The sequence below is a fragment of the Rattus rattus genome, chromosome 13 (assembly GCF_011064425.1).
Source record: "Rattus rattus isolate New Zealand chromosome 13, Rrattus_CSIRO_v1, whole genome shotgun sequence".
Classification (NCBI taxonomy): Eukaryota; Metazoa; Chordata; class Mammalia; order Rodentia; family Muridae; genus Rattus; species Rattus rattus.
Window position 1 is genome coordinate 64,514,864 of NC_046166.1, and position 13,769 is coordinate 64,528,632.

Sequence of the window (13,769 nt, forward strand, 5' to 3'; positions counted from 1 at the left end):
GTGTTCTTAAAGGTGCCCCCTAGGCCACGTAATCTGTGATTTAATCTAACCAATTAGGTCACGAACTCTGATTAAATCTAACCAAGTTAGGCCACCAACTCTGTGATTCAATCTAACCAATTAGGCCTCGATCTCTGTGATTCGATCTAACCAAAGTAGCCAAGCAAGAAAAACACCTGATCTTAAGGCATCAACACATTCTGATTGAAGACTTAAAGGCACGGAATACAGTCTTGATTGAAGACTTAAAGGCACGGAATACAGTCTTGATTTAACACTTAGAGGCACGGAATACAGTCTTGATTTAAGAATTTAAGTCACGGAATACAGAGAGGAGGTATATGGCCAAACAGGGTAAATGCCTTTGAATGGTTTGTTTTATGCAAGTGTATCATAGGACAACCCAGAAGAAATGTCAGAACCTTGGCTTCCACTGTCTTCCAAGAATGTTCCAAATTTAAGCCCTTAAGTCTCAGATTGACTAAGCTTGGGAGGTGGAAATTCAGGTACTGGTTATTTAGTGATGGGCAGCAGAAGATCACATTTTCCTGTCATGTAACAAAACTTAATTTCCTTGGTTAAAACTCTTGTTTTTTTGCCATTTCAGGATATCAAAGCCAAAGGACTTCATAGATGGAGTCACACCTTAAGACCTGGGGCCATTGAGCTGCCCCATTTCCAACAGCTCAGAGAAAGCCAAGAGGCTCATAGGAACAGAATATTCCCTCATTGAAAGAGGAGAAACCTAGGGTAAGTGGAGGCCTGTTGTGTTAGGCAGTCCTGAGGCTAGGTGAGACAATGGACTAGACTTCATCACAAATTCTTTATGTTGTGTGGATCCACCAGAGAAGAATGCTGGGATATGCATCTATGACCATAAATTAGCCAGCTGGGAGAGTACACTGGGTGGGTCCTCTGTGTCCCAGTGGATCACTGAAACTTTCTTGGGGAGAGCTTTAAGTGCAAAAGTTATATTATATACTTCTTGGTGGAAAACACACACACACACACACACACACACACACACACACAGTGTGTGCTACTTCCACTTAAAGGTTCTGAAGTTGCTGACAGAGAAGAATCCTGTGGGGAACTACAGCTATGAAGATGCTTGTTTGCAGATGCCCGATGCATGGTATAGCTCTTCATACATTAGCAGCTGTACTTGAATGCTGTACAGTCACAGAGAAGCCTGCACATCTCTGGAATATTGCAAAATCTTTATTTTAATGGAGCTGATGTTTTATCATAGGTGTGCAGGAAGAGTCTGTGTTATATTCCTTCCTTCTCTAATTTTTGCTTTGTAACAAACCTAGAGTATTTAATTACCTTGGTAACATACAATTAAAGGAAAAGTATATGACAAATATGTCAGCAGAAGTCATTAGATTGCAGATGTTTCAACATCTGTTTGTGTGTATCAGCACACACACTTCTCACCCAGATGGAGTCCCAGGAGAGGCATGTGTTGATTCTCCATCTTTAGTGGAGACTACAGGTCACAGAAGCTGACTAATAAATTTCTGCAACCTGCTTAAATTTTGGCTTTGAGTTTCCTTGGCACCAAAGCAAGATACTAAGATGATTTTTCTATACAGAACAATATGTTTCATTCTAGAGAAACATGAGTCAGGTATGAAAGGGGAGGGTTACATATGTCAGTGATTACAGGGGCCCTTGAGTGAGGTGCTGGTCACCTTGGGTACATTGATTGACCTCCTTTTGTGACTAGTGAGAGGTTATGGGAAGCCCAGGCAAAGGCTGTACAAGTGTACTGTTTTACTTAAGTCAGAGCTTACATCCAAACTGTCTGTCCTTCCAGTGGGTGAGGGGAAGATATTGCAAGGAAAGCCAAAGAAGCTCCTGGACATTCCTTCATTCTCACATGATTTGCAACACACATATACACGTGGCCATGAAGAGAGAAACAGGAAACTACAAAAGGCCAGAAAAAGAGAGAAGATGAACTCAGCATTTGATGCTGTCACTAAAGCCTTGCATGTTCAGGATTCTTCAGTGGGTTTTGACAAGGACAGATATATTACAAAACCCATGCTATAGAAACTACTAGAAGGTTTCACAGTTGTGGAATCATAGATGAAAACTGAGATTAAGCTGAAGTGTAGGACAGTGAATTGTTTCATATTGGAGCCCAAGTTGGTTGGAAACTCACTAAGAAGCCCCTTGAGTTCTGAAATGAATGCAATCCTCAGGCCTTTGTCTACTGTACTGCTGGTGTCACATACGTGAACACGGGCACTGTTGTCAATCCCGGTTGCTGAACCTTCTTCAGCTCCAGTGAAAGAGTTAGGGGAACTGCTAGGGCTTAGATCAGGATAACCTAGGTGTAGAGGTATTTTAATTTAGCAACATGGCTGCCAAGACAAGGGATCACATCCCAAAGACCTCCTAGGCCTATGTATTCTGACTGGAATGCAGACATTCTGGATCACATAGGACCTGGCCACTCTACAGACACACACTAAATACACACTGTTAACCTGCAACAAAGAAAGCAAGGTTATTTTGTAGAAGGAAGTAGCCACGTTTGAAAGCAGCCATATTTGAAAGCAGCCATGTTTGAAAGCAGTCATGTTTGAAAGCAGCCATGTTTGAAAGCAGCCATGTTTGAAAGCAGCCATGTTTGAAAGCAGCCATGTTTGAAAGCAGCCATGTTTGAGAAGCAAAGTATTCAATCAGAGAAATATTTGATAGAATGAGTCAGAGATGCTACAGACCCAACTCTCATGAGAACAGCACAGGAAAGAGAGACTACTTAAGAGAAGCACAGGGAGAGGAATGGAGGTGTGGTGGTGTGCATAGCAGTTTTACGGGGATAGGTTGGAGAGGGAACAGGCTAGAAAGGATGAGCATATTCCACAGTAAGTCACAAGGCTGAAACATTCTAGGCCTCAGTTAGCAGATGAAGGTTGGAAGCTGAAGCCTTCAAGGTCTGGATTTACAGAGGATTAGATTATATGAAGGCTAGAAGTGTTTAGGCCTAGTCCTAGGGAGAGTTAGAACTGAGAAAACAACCTTCTGGTCTCAGCCTAATCATTGTACCCATAAAGCTTGGGTATGACTCTCATCTCATTACTTCATCCAATGAAATAAAAGGGATGATTACATCTAGGCAAAAGAGTTTCATTCCATGTGGTACCTATATGGATCCAGAGAGGATCCAGCATGGGATACCAAAAACAGAGTTACCTGAGCTGCTGCTGGTTGGGGACGACAACATCCACAGAAAGCTAGAGATGTAGCTGTGTCAGCACTCTGCCATGTTAGTAGGCTGAGATTGCAAACCACTGAAGCTTGTTAGCCAGCAGAGATAGCAAAGTTGTTGACCCTCTAGTCACTTGGAGACCCTGTTTCAAACACATAACACAGAGAAATACAGGCACTTCTGTGGGCATTGTCATGAACCTACTTAATGCAAAAGCCACATGTAGAAAATTTGCATGTCCTGAACTCAGGGATGGATACCAAGTTTAAGATGACATGTGGGGTTCCGTGAATTGTATCATATTAGAGAAATGTGTCTAAAAGCCCAGCAAGTAGCCAACTGAACCCGGAAATGGAGGCAATCCTCTGGCCTTGGGCTACCATATGGCCAACATGAGCTATGTGACTTCCAGCCCTGCTGTTACTGTGTGTTGTTGAGCATCCTCTTGTTTGAATGGGAGATGGGCAAACCTAGGGCAAACTGCCAGGGTCCCACACCAGGTTACCCTGAGCTTGAGTCACCAGGGCTTCATACCTTACGGTATGTGTTACCTGGGTTTGTGGGAGTCAACAAAGGCAAAGCCTTCAGTAACACAGCAGAGGTTTAAGGAGAGAACAGACTGTCCTGTCTCTCAAGGGTCTTAAGATCACAGGTGGGAGATACCTGTGCACAGTTTGAAAAGGCCTAAGTGTCAACACGGTGAACCTGATGCAGTAGGTTGAGCACCATTTGGATTTGTGGATGGCTATTGGGCCATAGGTAGTATGAGAAACCTCATGCACTTGTCACAAGAACACGAATGCACAGACATAATTTCTAGGGCAACTTTATTGGTGAAAGTACAAAATCTCATACAATAGGATAACAGGCAGATAGTTTTGAACACTGAAGTAACTGAAAGGACATACTAGAGGTCACTGATGACAAGAGTGGAGAGAATGGTGACTTTTCTTCAGAGTGATTCTCAGAGGCTCACCTCAGAGTCCAGAGATCATGCTGAGGTGAGGCTAGTGTCAAACAGAGGAAAGGAATGTGATCCCACCCACCATAGAGGGTGCTCATTTGGAAGCAAATTAATAGGATACAGTCATATCAGCTACTTGGTAAATTTGGGGGACGATCAATTTGAAAGAATCTGGCAAGTCTGAGCAGGGAGGTGGCATCTGGTCTACAGGTGACAGGTTATTCTCCATCACTGTCCTCTGAGGAGGAGGAGACCTGAAGATCCTCATAGAGGACACTCAGTTTGACCTGGGATCCTGCTTCCTCTCCTTCCTCAGGGAAGGCAGGGCTCTGGAACGGAGGTGTTTGCTTCTCAATAGGAATTGGTGCGGGCACTGTCAGGAACCTTGAGCTCCAGAAATTATGGCTGTGTTTGGTAAAGATCATTCTGAGGGCTTGGGCAGACTCAATACAGGGTCTGGTTGAGACCAGAGCAGGCCTGCTATGTAGCTGTTGTTGGTCAGTGCTGGGCACCTGGACTGCTATTTTCTTGCTCATTTCAGCTGCATCTTTTAGATCAAGTCTGTTGGCAGTGGGATAAGACTGACTGTCCAGGGTGCTCTTGGAACCAGTGCTTGCATGGCTCTCCTCTGGTGCATTGGTAGAGTCGATTCTTTGTTTCTTCAGGGGATTCTGGCTAGGTTGTGTGGGGCATTGGGACGTTTCCTCATCTGGGTCCCAGCAGCTGAGTTTTGTGTTCTGTCTATCCTGGTGGATGACAGGATGCTGGGTAGGTTGCAGTTTCTTACTGGGACTCTGGGTGTTTGACTCTTTGTGAAACAGTTCAGTAATTGCTTTCCTTTTGGGGACGGCAACAGGGTGTTGATGTGAGACATCCTGTAGCTTGTGATCCAGTAGGTTTTCTGAGGCTGTTTTTCTGCCATCCTGTGTAAACACTGGCTTGGCAACACCAGGAGTAGTTATGTTCTGAAGTTCCTTCTGTCTGGAATGTAAGATGCAGGAGGTGTCCAAGCTTTGAAGGGCAGGCTTCTCAGGGCACGTCTGCTTCCCAAGAACCATTTCGACTGGTGGCTCAGACTTCTTCCTGTAGCCAGGAATGATTGACATCTGTGGCTGCTGTAGAAAAGATAGACATGGTAAGATGAGCAGAGCACTGTCAGCATGGAAGGACAGTCAGGGCTTTCAAAACACCAGGAGCTCATGGGATTTATGGTGGTATGAGCAGCTCAGTCTGATGTGAAATCATCAGGCTGTGGTGACCCACATTAGCTATCCAGAACTTGCAGCATGGTGGGGTGGAAAGTGGAAGGGAGAGAGTTTCAGTCTCCCTACAAATTTTAAGTGAACCTTATTCTGATAATCCAAATCTCTCTCTCTCTCTCTCTCTCTCTCTCTCTCTCTCTCTCTCTCTCTCTCTCTCTCTCTCTCTCTCTCTCTCTTTCTCTCTCTCTGTGTCTCTGTGTGTGTGTGTGTGTGTGTGTGTGTGTGTGTGTGTGTGTGTGTGTGTGTGTTGTCTTTGGACAAGAGGTACATGAATGGAAATATTGACGTATGGATAATCATAGAGACAGCTAGGAACATGTCCATGATCCTTCTGTGGTCCTAGAAGAACAGTCAGATTCAAATTATCATGTAATTTATAGCATAGTTTTGAAAATTCTAATCATTTCCCTTGGTATATGAAGCAGGGCAAGAGGCATTTCCTTGCCTTGAATCTGTCTCTCACAATGGTCTTGAGGTCAATTATGTAGCCTACAGATTGGGAAGGTGGAAATGGATGTGTTCATGCTGCTTAGACTTCTCCAGCAAACGTCTAGATTTATAGAAACAGCAAACAAAGTCAGTTCAAAATGGCAACAGCAAAGCTTGTGGCCATATGCACAGGTCACCAGAAAGCTTGGAGAGCAGGCCATGTTTGTAATCTGACCTCAGAATGAGGGAAGACCTGGAGACCTACATGGGTAAACAAGGAGGAACCTGCCTTAGGTCCAGGTGAGCTGGCCCATAAAGGAGACCTACAGCAGAGGTTCACTCACTCATCCAAAACCAAGTCCTTCTGAACTATGAAAATGAACAAATGAATTGTTGCTGCCAGAGAGGTTTGTGAAGCCTGGTGTGTACAGAGGACACTGGGTGAGCAAATAGACCATGCAGAAGAAGGTGCAAGCGGCAGAGCAGAGAGGAAGGGAATTTCAGGGACAGGGTATCTACTTTTACTTACAGCCAAGGTGCCCTGCTGGTTTCTCCATTGCAGCTCTGTTGGAAATTTCTGGAAGGGAGCGTTTCTCTGCTGCTCATCACACCTGTGGGACAATCAGTATGGTGGGAAGACATCGGCTTTAGTCTCAAGTACTCCCTCCCACCGTCTGTCCTTCCCTCTCTCTCTCCCTCTCTTGTGAGAAGACCATTTACTAGCTCTCCGGCCCTTTCTGTTTGGAGACTGAGAGATAAGACATGGTATCCCCATGAGCTCTGTCCTACCTGGAGCCTTCCCTTCTGCCAGATCCATTCCCAACACTTACCTGTGTCTGGCAGCTTGACTGAGTTTCTGTAGAGCCTTAAGCCTGCAAGGATCCGTGTTCTCTTTCTCCTTCTTGGCTCCCAGAGGCTGTGCAACTAGGAGGAAATGGCCCTGCTTAATGGGACACCTTCTGTTTCTTGCAATGTGGCCAAAGGCTCCACAGTCTCTGCATTTCACCTGTGAGGAGCAAAGGAGATCTATGAGCCAAAACCGGATCCAGGGACCTCTCCACCCTCAATCCCCACTCAAGGCTCAAAGACCGTTTAATGTTCTCTCTCCAAGGACAACATTCACTAAAGCACGAGTTGGAACTCCACCTGGTTGTCTCTTTGAACCTGGGAGAGGCAAGCATAATTGGGAGGTGTATGGGGAAAGACTGGGAACCCTGTATCTGCCAACAGACCAATCCTGCCAAAGAGGAGCTGAGCCTTTTCTCAGTCTGCTTCATATGCAGGGGGAGTAGTTCCTTTGTCTGGCCCTCTGATACCTCTGATATGGTCAGGATCATGGATCAGTGTGACAAATGTAACAGGGCCTCAGATCTTAGGAACCCCCAGACATTTATATAAGTATCTCCAAGATAGAAATGCCCTTCATATCAGAGAACTCATTCCATAGACACTACCTCCTGGCAGCATGAAAATGGGACGTATAGAGATCATATCCAGAGATTAGGCACTGCACCTGATTGAGGGATGGGTCCACTTACCCATCTCCAAATTTTTAACCCAGTATGTGCCTATTCTAAATCATCAGATCCTCTCACAAAAGCCTATATTCTACAAAACTGGAAAACCTGGAGGAAATGGAAAGTTTCTAGACATACCAGGTACCAAAGTTAAATCAGGATCAGATAAACCATCTAAGCAGTCCCATAAAGAAATAGAAGCAGTCATTAAAAGTCTCCCAACCAAAAAACCCAGGACCAGATGTGTTTAGTGCAGAATTCTATTAGACATTCATAGAAGACCTAATATCAATACTGCCAAAACTATTCCACAAAATCGGAATAGAAGGAACACTACCGAATTCCTTTTATGAAGTCATAATTACAGGTATACCTAAACCACACAAAGACCCGAAAAAGAAAGAGAACCTCAGACCAATTTCCTTTATGAATAGTGATGCAAAAATAGTCAATGAAATTCTCACAAACAAAATCCAAGAACACATCAAGACAATCATCCATCACGGTCAAGTATGCTTAATCCTAGGAATTCAGGCATGGTAATCCACTATGGAAACAAACTCAAAGGAAAAAAAACCACACAATTATCTAATTAGAAGCTGAGGAAGCATTTGCCAAAATTCAACAAACCTTCATGTTAAACGACTTGGAAAGATCAGGAATTCAAGGCCCATACCTAAACATAGTAAGGGCTATATACAGCAAACCAGTAGCCAACATCCAACTAAATGAAGAGAAACTTGAAGTAATCCCACTAAAATCAGGGACTAGACAAGGCTCCCCACTCTCTCCCTACCTATTCAATATAGGACTCAAAGTCCTAGTCAGAGCAATCAGACAACAAATGGAGATCAAAGGGATTCAAATTGGAAAGCAAGAACTCAAAATATCATTATTTGCAGATGATACAATAGTATACTTAAGTGACCTGAAACGTTCTTCCACCAGAGAACAACTAAGCCTGATAAACAACTTTACCAAAGTGTCTGGATATTAAATTAACTTGAATAAATCAGTAGCCTTACATCTACTCCAAGGATAAACAGGCTGAGAAAGTAATTAATGAAACCACATCCTTCACAATAGTCGCAAATAACAAAATAACTTGATGTGGCTCTAATTGAGTAAGTGAAAGATCTGTATGACAAGAACTTCAAGTCTCTGAAGAAAGAAATTGAAGATCTCAGAAGATGGGAAGACATCCCATGCTCATGGATTGGCAGGATTAATACTGTAAAAACGGCCATTTTGCCAAACGTAAGCTACAGATTCAATCCAATCCCCATCAAAATTTCAAGTTAATTCTTCATAGAGTTAGAAAGAGCAATTTGCAAATTCATTTGGAATAACAAAAAACCCAGGATAGTGAAAGCTATCCTCAACAATAAAAGAACTTCTGGAGGAATCCCCATCCCTGATCTCAAGCAGTTTTATAGAGTAATAGTGATAAAAACTGTATGGTATTGGTAGAGAAACAGGGAGGTAGATCAATGGGATAGAATTAAAGACCCCAAAATAAACCCACCCACATATTGTCACTTGAACTTTGACAAAGGTGCTAAAACTATCCAATGGAAAAAAGGTAGCATTTTCAACAAATGGTGCTGGTTCAACTAGAGTTCAGCATGTAGAAGAATGCAAATTGACCCATTCTTATTGCCCTGTACAAAGCTTAAGACCAAGTGGATCAAGACCTCCACATAAAACCAGCTACACTTAAACTAATAGAAGAAAAAGCCATCCAGAGCCTGCCCTACCTGGGGATCCATCCCATATACAGCCACCACACACAGACAATATTGCTGATGCCAAGAAGTGCTTTGCTGATAGGAACGTGATATAGCTGTCTCCTGAGAGCCTCTGCCAGAGCCTGACCAATAGAGATGTGAATGCTTGCAGCCAATCATCAGGCTGAACTTGGAGACCCCAATGGAGGAGTTGAGGGAAGGGCTGAAGGAGCTGAAGGGGTTTACAAGACATAGGAAGAACAGCAACATTAACTAACCATACCCTCCCCACCGCCACCAGCTCCTTGGGATTGAACCACCAACCCAAGAGTACAATGGAGGAACCCATGGCTCCAGCCGAATATGTAGCAGACAATGGTCTTATAGGACACCAATGGGAGGGGAGGGCCTTGGTCCTGTGAAGCTCAATGCCCCAGTGTAGGGGAATACCAGGGTTGGGAGGTGGGAGGTGGTCGGTGGTTGGGTGGGTAGGTGGGTAAGCACCCTCATAGAAGCAGGGGGAGGGGTATGGGATGGGGGATTTCAGAGGGCAAACTAAGAAAGGGGGTAACATTTGCAATGTAAATAAGTCCCACAGATCCCTGCTCCCAAACCTAATGGAAGAGAGAGCTCACTGCCCTGAGTAGTGGGCTCTTCTGAGACTGCAGAGCAGGAGAGAGCACTAATACTGCCCACCCTTGCCCAAATCCCTGGCCTCAGAGGAAACTGTACAGGGCCTCTGGGAACCGGAGGATAAGGGCAATAAAGTGTTAGGTCCACTTCAGTCCAGACACTGCTCGAATCTGAAGGGACCCTGTCAACAGCGCCCTGCACCCAAATCCTGTGGGAGGGACAGGTAAACAATCAGAAGGGCAGAAAAGCCTGGGAAGCCGGAAGAGACTACACTCTGCCCACATTTCTGACTCCAGAGGCAAACACCTCACTACATCTGGGGCCCTGGTGCACCTGGGACCTGGGAAAAAGGCGAGGCAGGCCCTTCTGGTTGCAGCCCTCACAGAGAGCTCAAAAGCAGCCCCCCATGAGCAACTTCGTCCGAGGTACTAGAGGTAAGACCAACTTTTCTCCTCCAAGTGACCTGCCTGGTGGTCTCAAGACACATGCCCACAGGAACAACTGAAGACCAGTAGACAGGAAAGACAACACACCTGAAAGCAGAACACACTGCTCCCATAACTGGCTGAAAGAAAACACTAAAGCAGGTCTACAGCACTCCTGACACACAGGCCTATAGGACAGTCTAGCCACTATGATAAATAGCAGAACAAGGTAACACCAGAGACACCCTGATGGTGTGAGGCAAGCACAGGAATCCAAGCAACAGAAACGAAGAATACATGGCATCATCAGAGCCCAATTCTCCCACCAAAGCAAACACTGAATATCCCAATACACCAGAAAAGCAAGATCTTGATTTTAAATCACATTTGATCATGATGCTGGACGACTTCAAGAAAGACATAAAGAACTCCCTAAGAGAAAACAGGAAAACATAAATAAACAAGTAAAAGCCTACAGAGAGGAATCCCAAAAATTCCTGAAAGAATTCAGGAAAATACAATCAAACAGGTGAAGGAATTAAAAATGGAAATAGATGCAATGAAGAAAGCACAAAGGGAGACAACCCTGGACATAGAAAACCAAAGGAAGAGACAAGGAGCTGTAGATACAAGCATAACCAACAGAATACAAGATATAGAAGAGAGAGTCTCAGGAGCAGAAGATTCCATAGAAATCATCGACACAACTGTCAAAGATAATGTAAAATGGAAAAATATACTGGCCCAAAACATACAGGAAATCCAGGACTCAATGAGAAGATCAAACCTAAGGATAATATATAGAAGAGAGTGAAGACTCCCAGCTCAAAGGACCAGTAAATATCTTCAACAAAATCATAGAGGAAAACTCCCCTAACCTAAAGAAAGAGATGCCCATAAACATACAAGAATCCTACAGAACTCCAAATAGATTGGACCAGAAAAGAAATACCTCCCATCACATAATAGTCATAATACCAAATGAACAAAGCAAAGAAAGATTAAAGGCAGTAAGTGAAAAAGGTCAAGTAACATATAAAGGCAGACCTATCAGAATTACACCAGACCTCTCACCAGAGACTATGAAAGCCAGAAGATCCTGGACAGATGTCATACAGACCCCAAGAGAACACAAATGCCAGCCCAGGTTACTGTATCTAGCAAAACTCTCAATTAACACAGATGGAGAATCCAAGGTATTCCAGGACAAAACCAAATTTACTCAATATCTTTCTACAAATCCAGCACTACAAATCCCAATAATAATTAATGGTAAATCCCATTTACCATAATAAATGGTAAAGCCCAACATATGGAGGCAAGCTACACCCTAGAAAAAGCAAGAAAGTAACCATCTTGGCAACAAAACTAAGAGAAAAAAAGCACACAAACATAATCTCACATCCAAATATCAATAGAACAGCAAGCAACAATCATTATTCCTTAATATCTCTCAACATCAATGGACTCAATTCTCCAATAAAACAACACAGATTAACAAACTGGACAGTACCCTAGATGCAGAGAACACATGAAACTCTCGATGGATGACCAAAATGCGAATGCTTCACATGTGGCCCATACTTATACAGCCACTGAACTAGATAAGATGGATGAAGCAAAGAAGTGCAGGCCGACAGGAACCAGATGTATATCTGTCCTGAGCGACACAGCCAGAATTCAGCAAATACATAGGCGAATGCCATCATTAAACCACTGAACTGAGAATGGGACCGCCATTGAAGGAATCAGAGAAAGGACTGAAGGAGCTTGAAAGGGCTTGAGACCCCTTATGAACAACAATGCCAACCAACCAGAGCTTCCAGGGACTAAGCGACTACCTAAAGACTATACATGGACTGACCATGGGCTCCAACTGCATAGGTAGCAATGAATAGCCTAGTAAGGGCACCAGTGGAAGGGGAGGCCCTGGGTCCTACCAACTGAACCCCCAGTAAACGGGATTGTTCGGGGGGAGGGTGGTAATGGGGGGAGGAATGGGGAGGGGAACATCCATAGGGAAGGGGGGAGGGTTTAGGGGGATGTTGGCCTGGAAACCAGGAAAGGGAATGGCAATGGAAATGTAAATAAGAAATACCCAAGTTAATAAAGACAAAAAACAATGTAAATAAATAAAATATCGAATAAAAACCTGAAAACTAATTCATTCCAGCCCATCATCGTGAGAAAGTCTTTATTACCCTTGTTTTACTGAAGAATTTTTTAGCCATGCCTTTAAGCCTCCTCCGAGTTTTTGTTTTTGTCCTGTTCTTGTTAACTGAAATACATCAACCTAGAACTTGATCTCCATGCAGGAAACTCACTGGGAGAGAGGCTCAGTGATCCACTGGGATCCAGAGGACCCAGCTACCCAGTGCACTGTCCCAGCTGGCTACACAGGGCTCTTTATTGGCCTAAACCTATATCCCGGCATTCTTCTCTGGTGGATCTCACAAAACACAAAGATTTTGTGGTGTAGCCCTGTCCACGTCTCACCTAGGCCCAGGGCTGGCTGACACCTACAGGTCTCCACTTACCCTAGGGTCTTCCTCTTTCACTGGTGGAAGAGTCTGTTTCCATGAGGCCCCTGGCTTTCTTTGGGCCGTTGGAACTGGAGTGGCTGGATTGCTCTGGGTCTTCACTTGTGACTTCATTTTGTGGACCCGTTGGCTTGGATTTCCTGAAACAGAAGTTAACAAAAAGAGTTTCAAGCAATGGAATTAAGTTTGATGACATTGTAAGAATATGTGGCCGGTGATGGCTATGGCAAATGTACCTGTTCCTGTTCCCACCTCCCAAGCGTATTCCATCAGACACTCAGGGACTTGAAGTAGGAACATTCAGGGAATGTTTCCCTTCAAGAATCCATCACTACAGTCAAACTCTAAAGGAGAAAGTAGTATTTCAGTGAAATGCACTTACCCTTACGTGAGAAATCCATCACGGAAGTTCAGATTAATTTCAAAACACTCCTGTTTCTAATTACTTTCCTCAAGAAAAGTCTGATAAAAGACTTCCTCCTGAGAGCCTGCCTTCTGTCTGTGGTCTGTCCAGCAGCTTCTCGGAGCTGTAGAGTCTGGAGCTGCACACCAGGTACCCCGTTCCGGCGGCCGGCTCTAACAGGACTGAAAAGAAGGTGTGGCATTGTGTTCTTAAAGGTGCCCCCTAGGTCACGAAATCTGTGATTTAATCTAACCAATTAGGCCACGAACTCTGATTAAATTTAACCCAGTTAGGCCACCAACTCTGTGATTCAATCTAACCAATTAGGCCTCGATCTCTGTGATTCCATCTAACCAAAGTAGCCAAGCAAGAAAAACACCTGATCTTAAGGCATCAACACATTCTGATTGAAGACTTAAAGGCACGGAATACAGTCTTGATTTAACACTTAAAGGCACGGAATACAGTCTTGATTTAACACTTAAAGGCACGGAATACAGTCTCGATTTAAGAATTTAGGTCACGGAATGCAGAGTGGAAGTATATGGCCAAACAGGGTAAATGCCTTTGAATGGTTTGTTTTATGCAAGTGTATCATAGGACAACCCAGAAGAAATGTCAGAACCTTGGCTTCCACTGTCTT

The 13,769-nt window shown here is 44.0% G+C and overlaps 1 protein-coding gene across 1 annotated transcript; it reads right to left on the reverse strand.

The window, feature by feature from the left end:
• Positions 1-4,408: 4,408 nt before the first annotated feature.
• Positions 4,409-13,124, reverse strand: LOC116914353 (putative protein FAM90A7P). Its single transcript, XM_032918566.1, has 5 exons — positions 13,106-13,124; positions 12,721-12,863; positions 6,712-6,887; positions 6,411-6,492; positions 4,409-5,305 (listed from the first exon to the last, which is right to left on the reverse strand). The coding sequence occupies exons 1-5, from the start codon at positions 13,122-13,124 to the stop codon at positions 4,409-4,411; spliced, it is 1,317 nt and encodes a 438-aa protein (XP_032774457.1).
• Between the last annotated feature and the right edge of the window lie 645 nt (positions 13,125-13,769).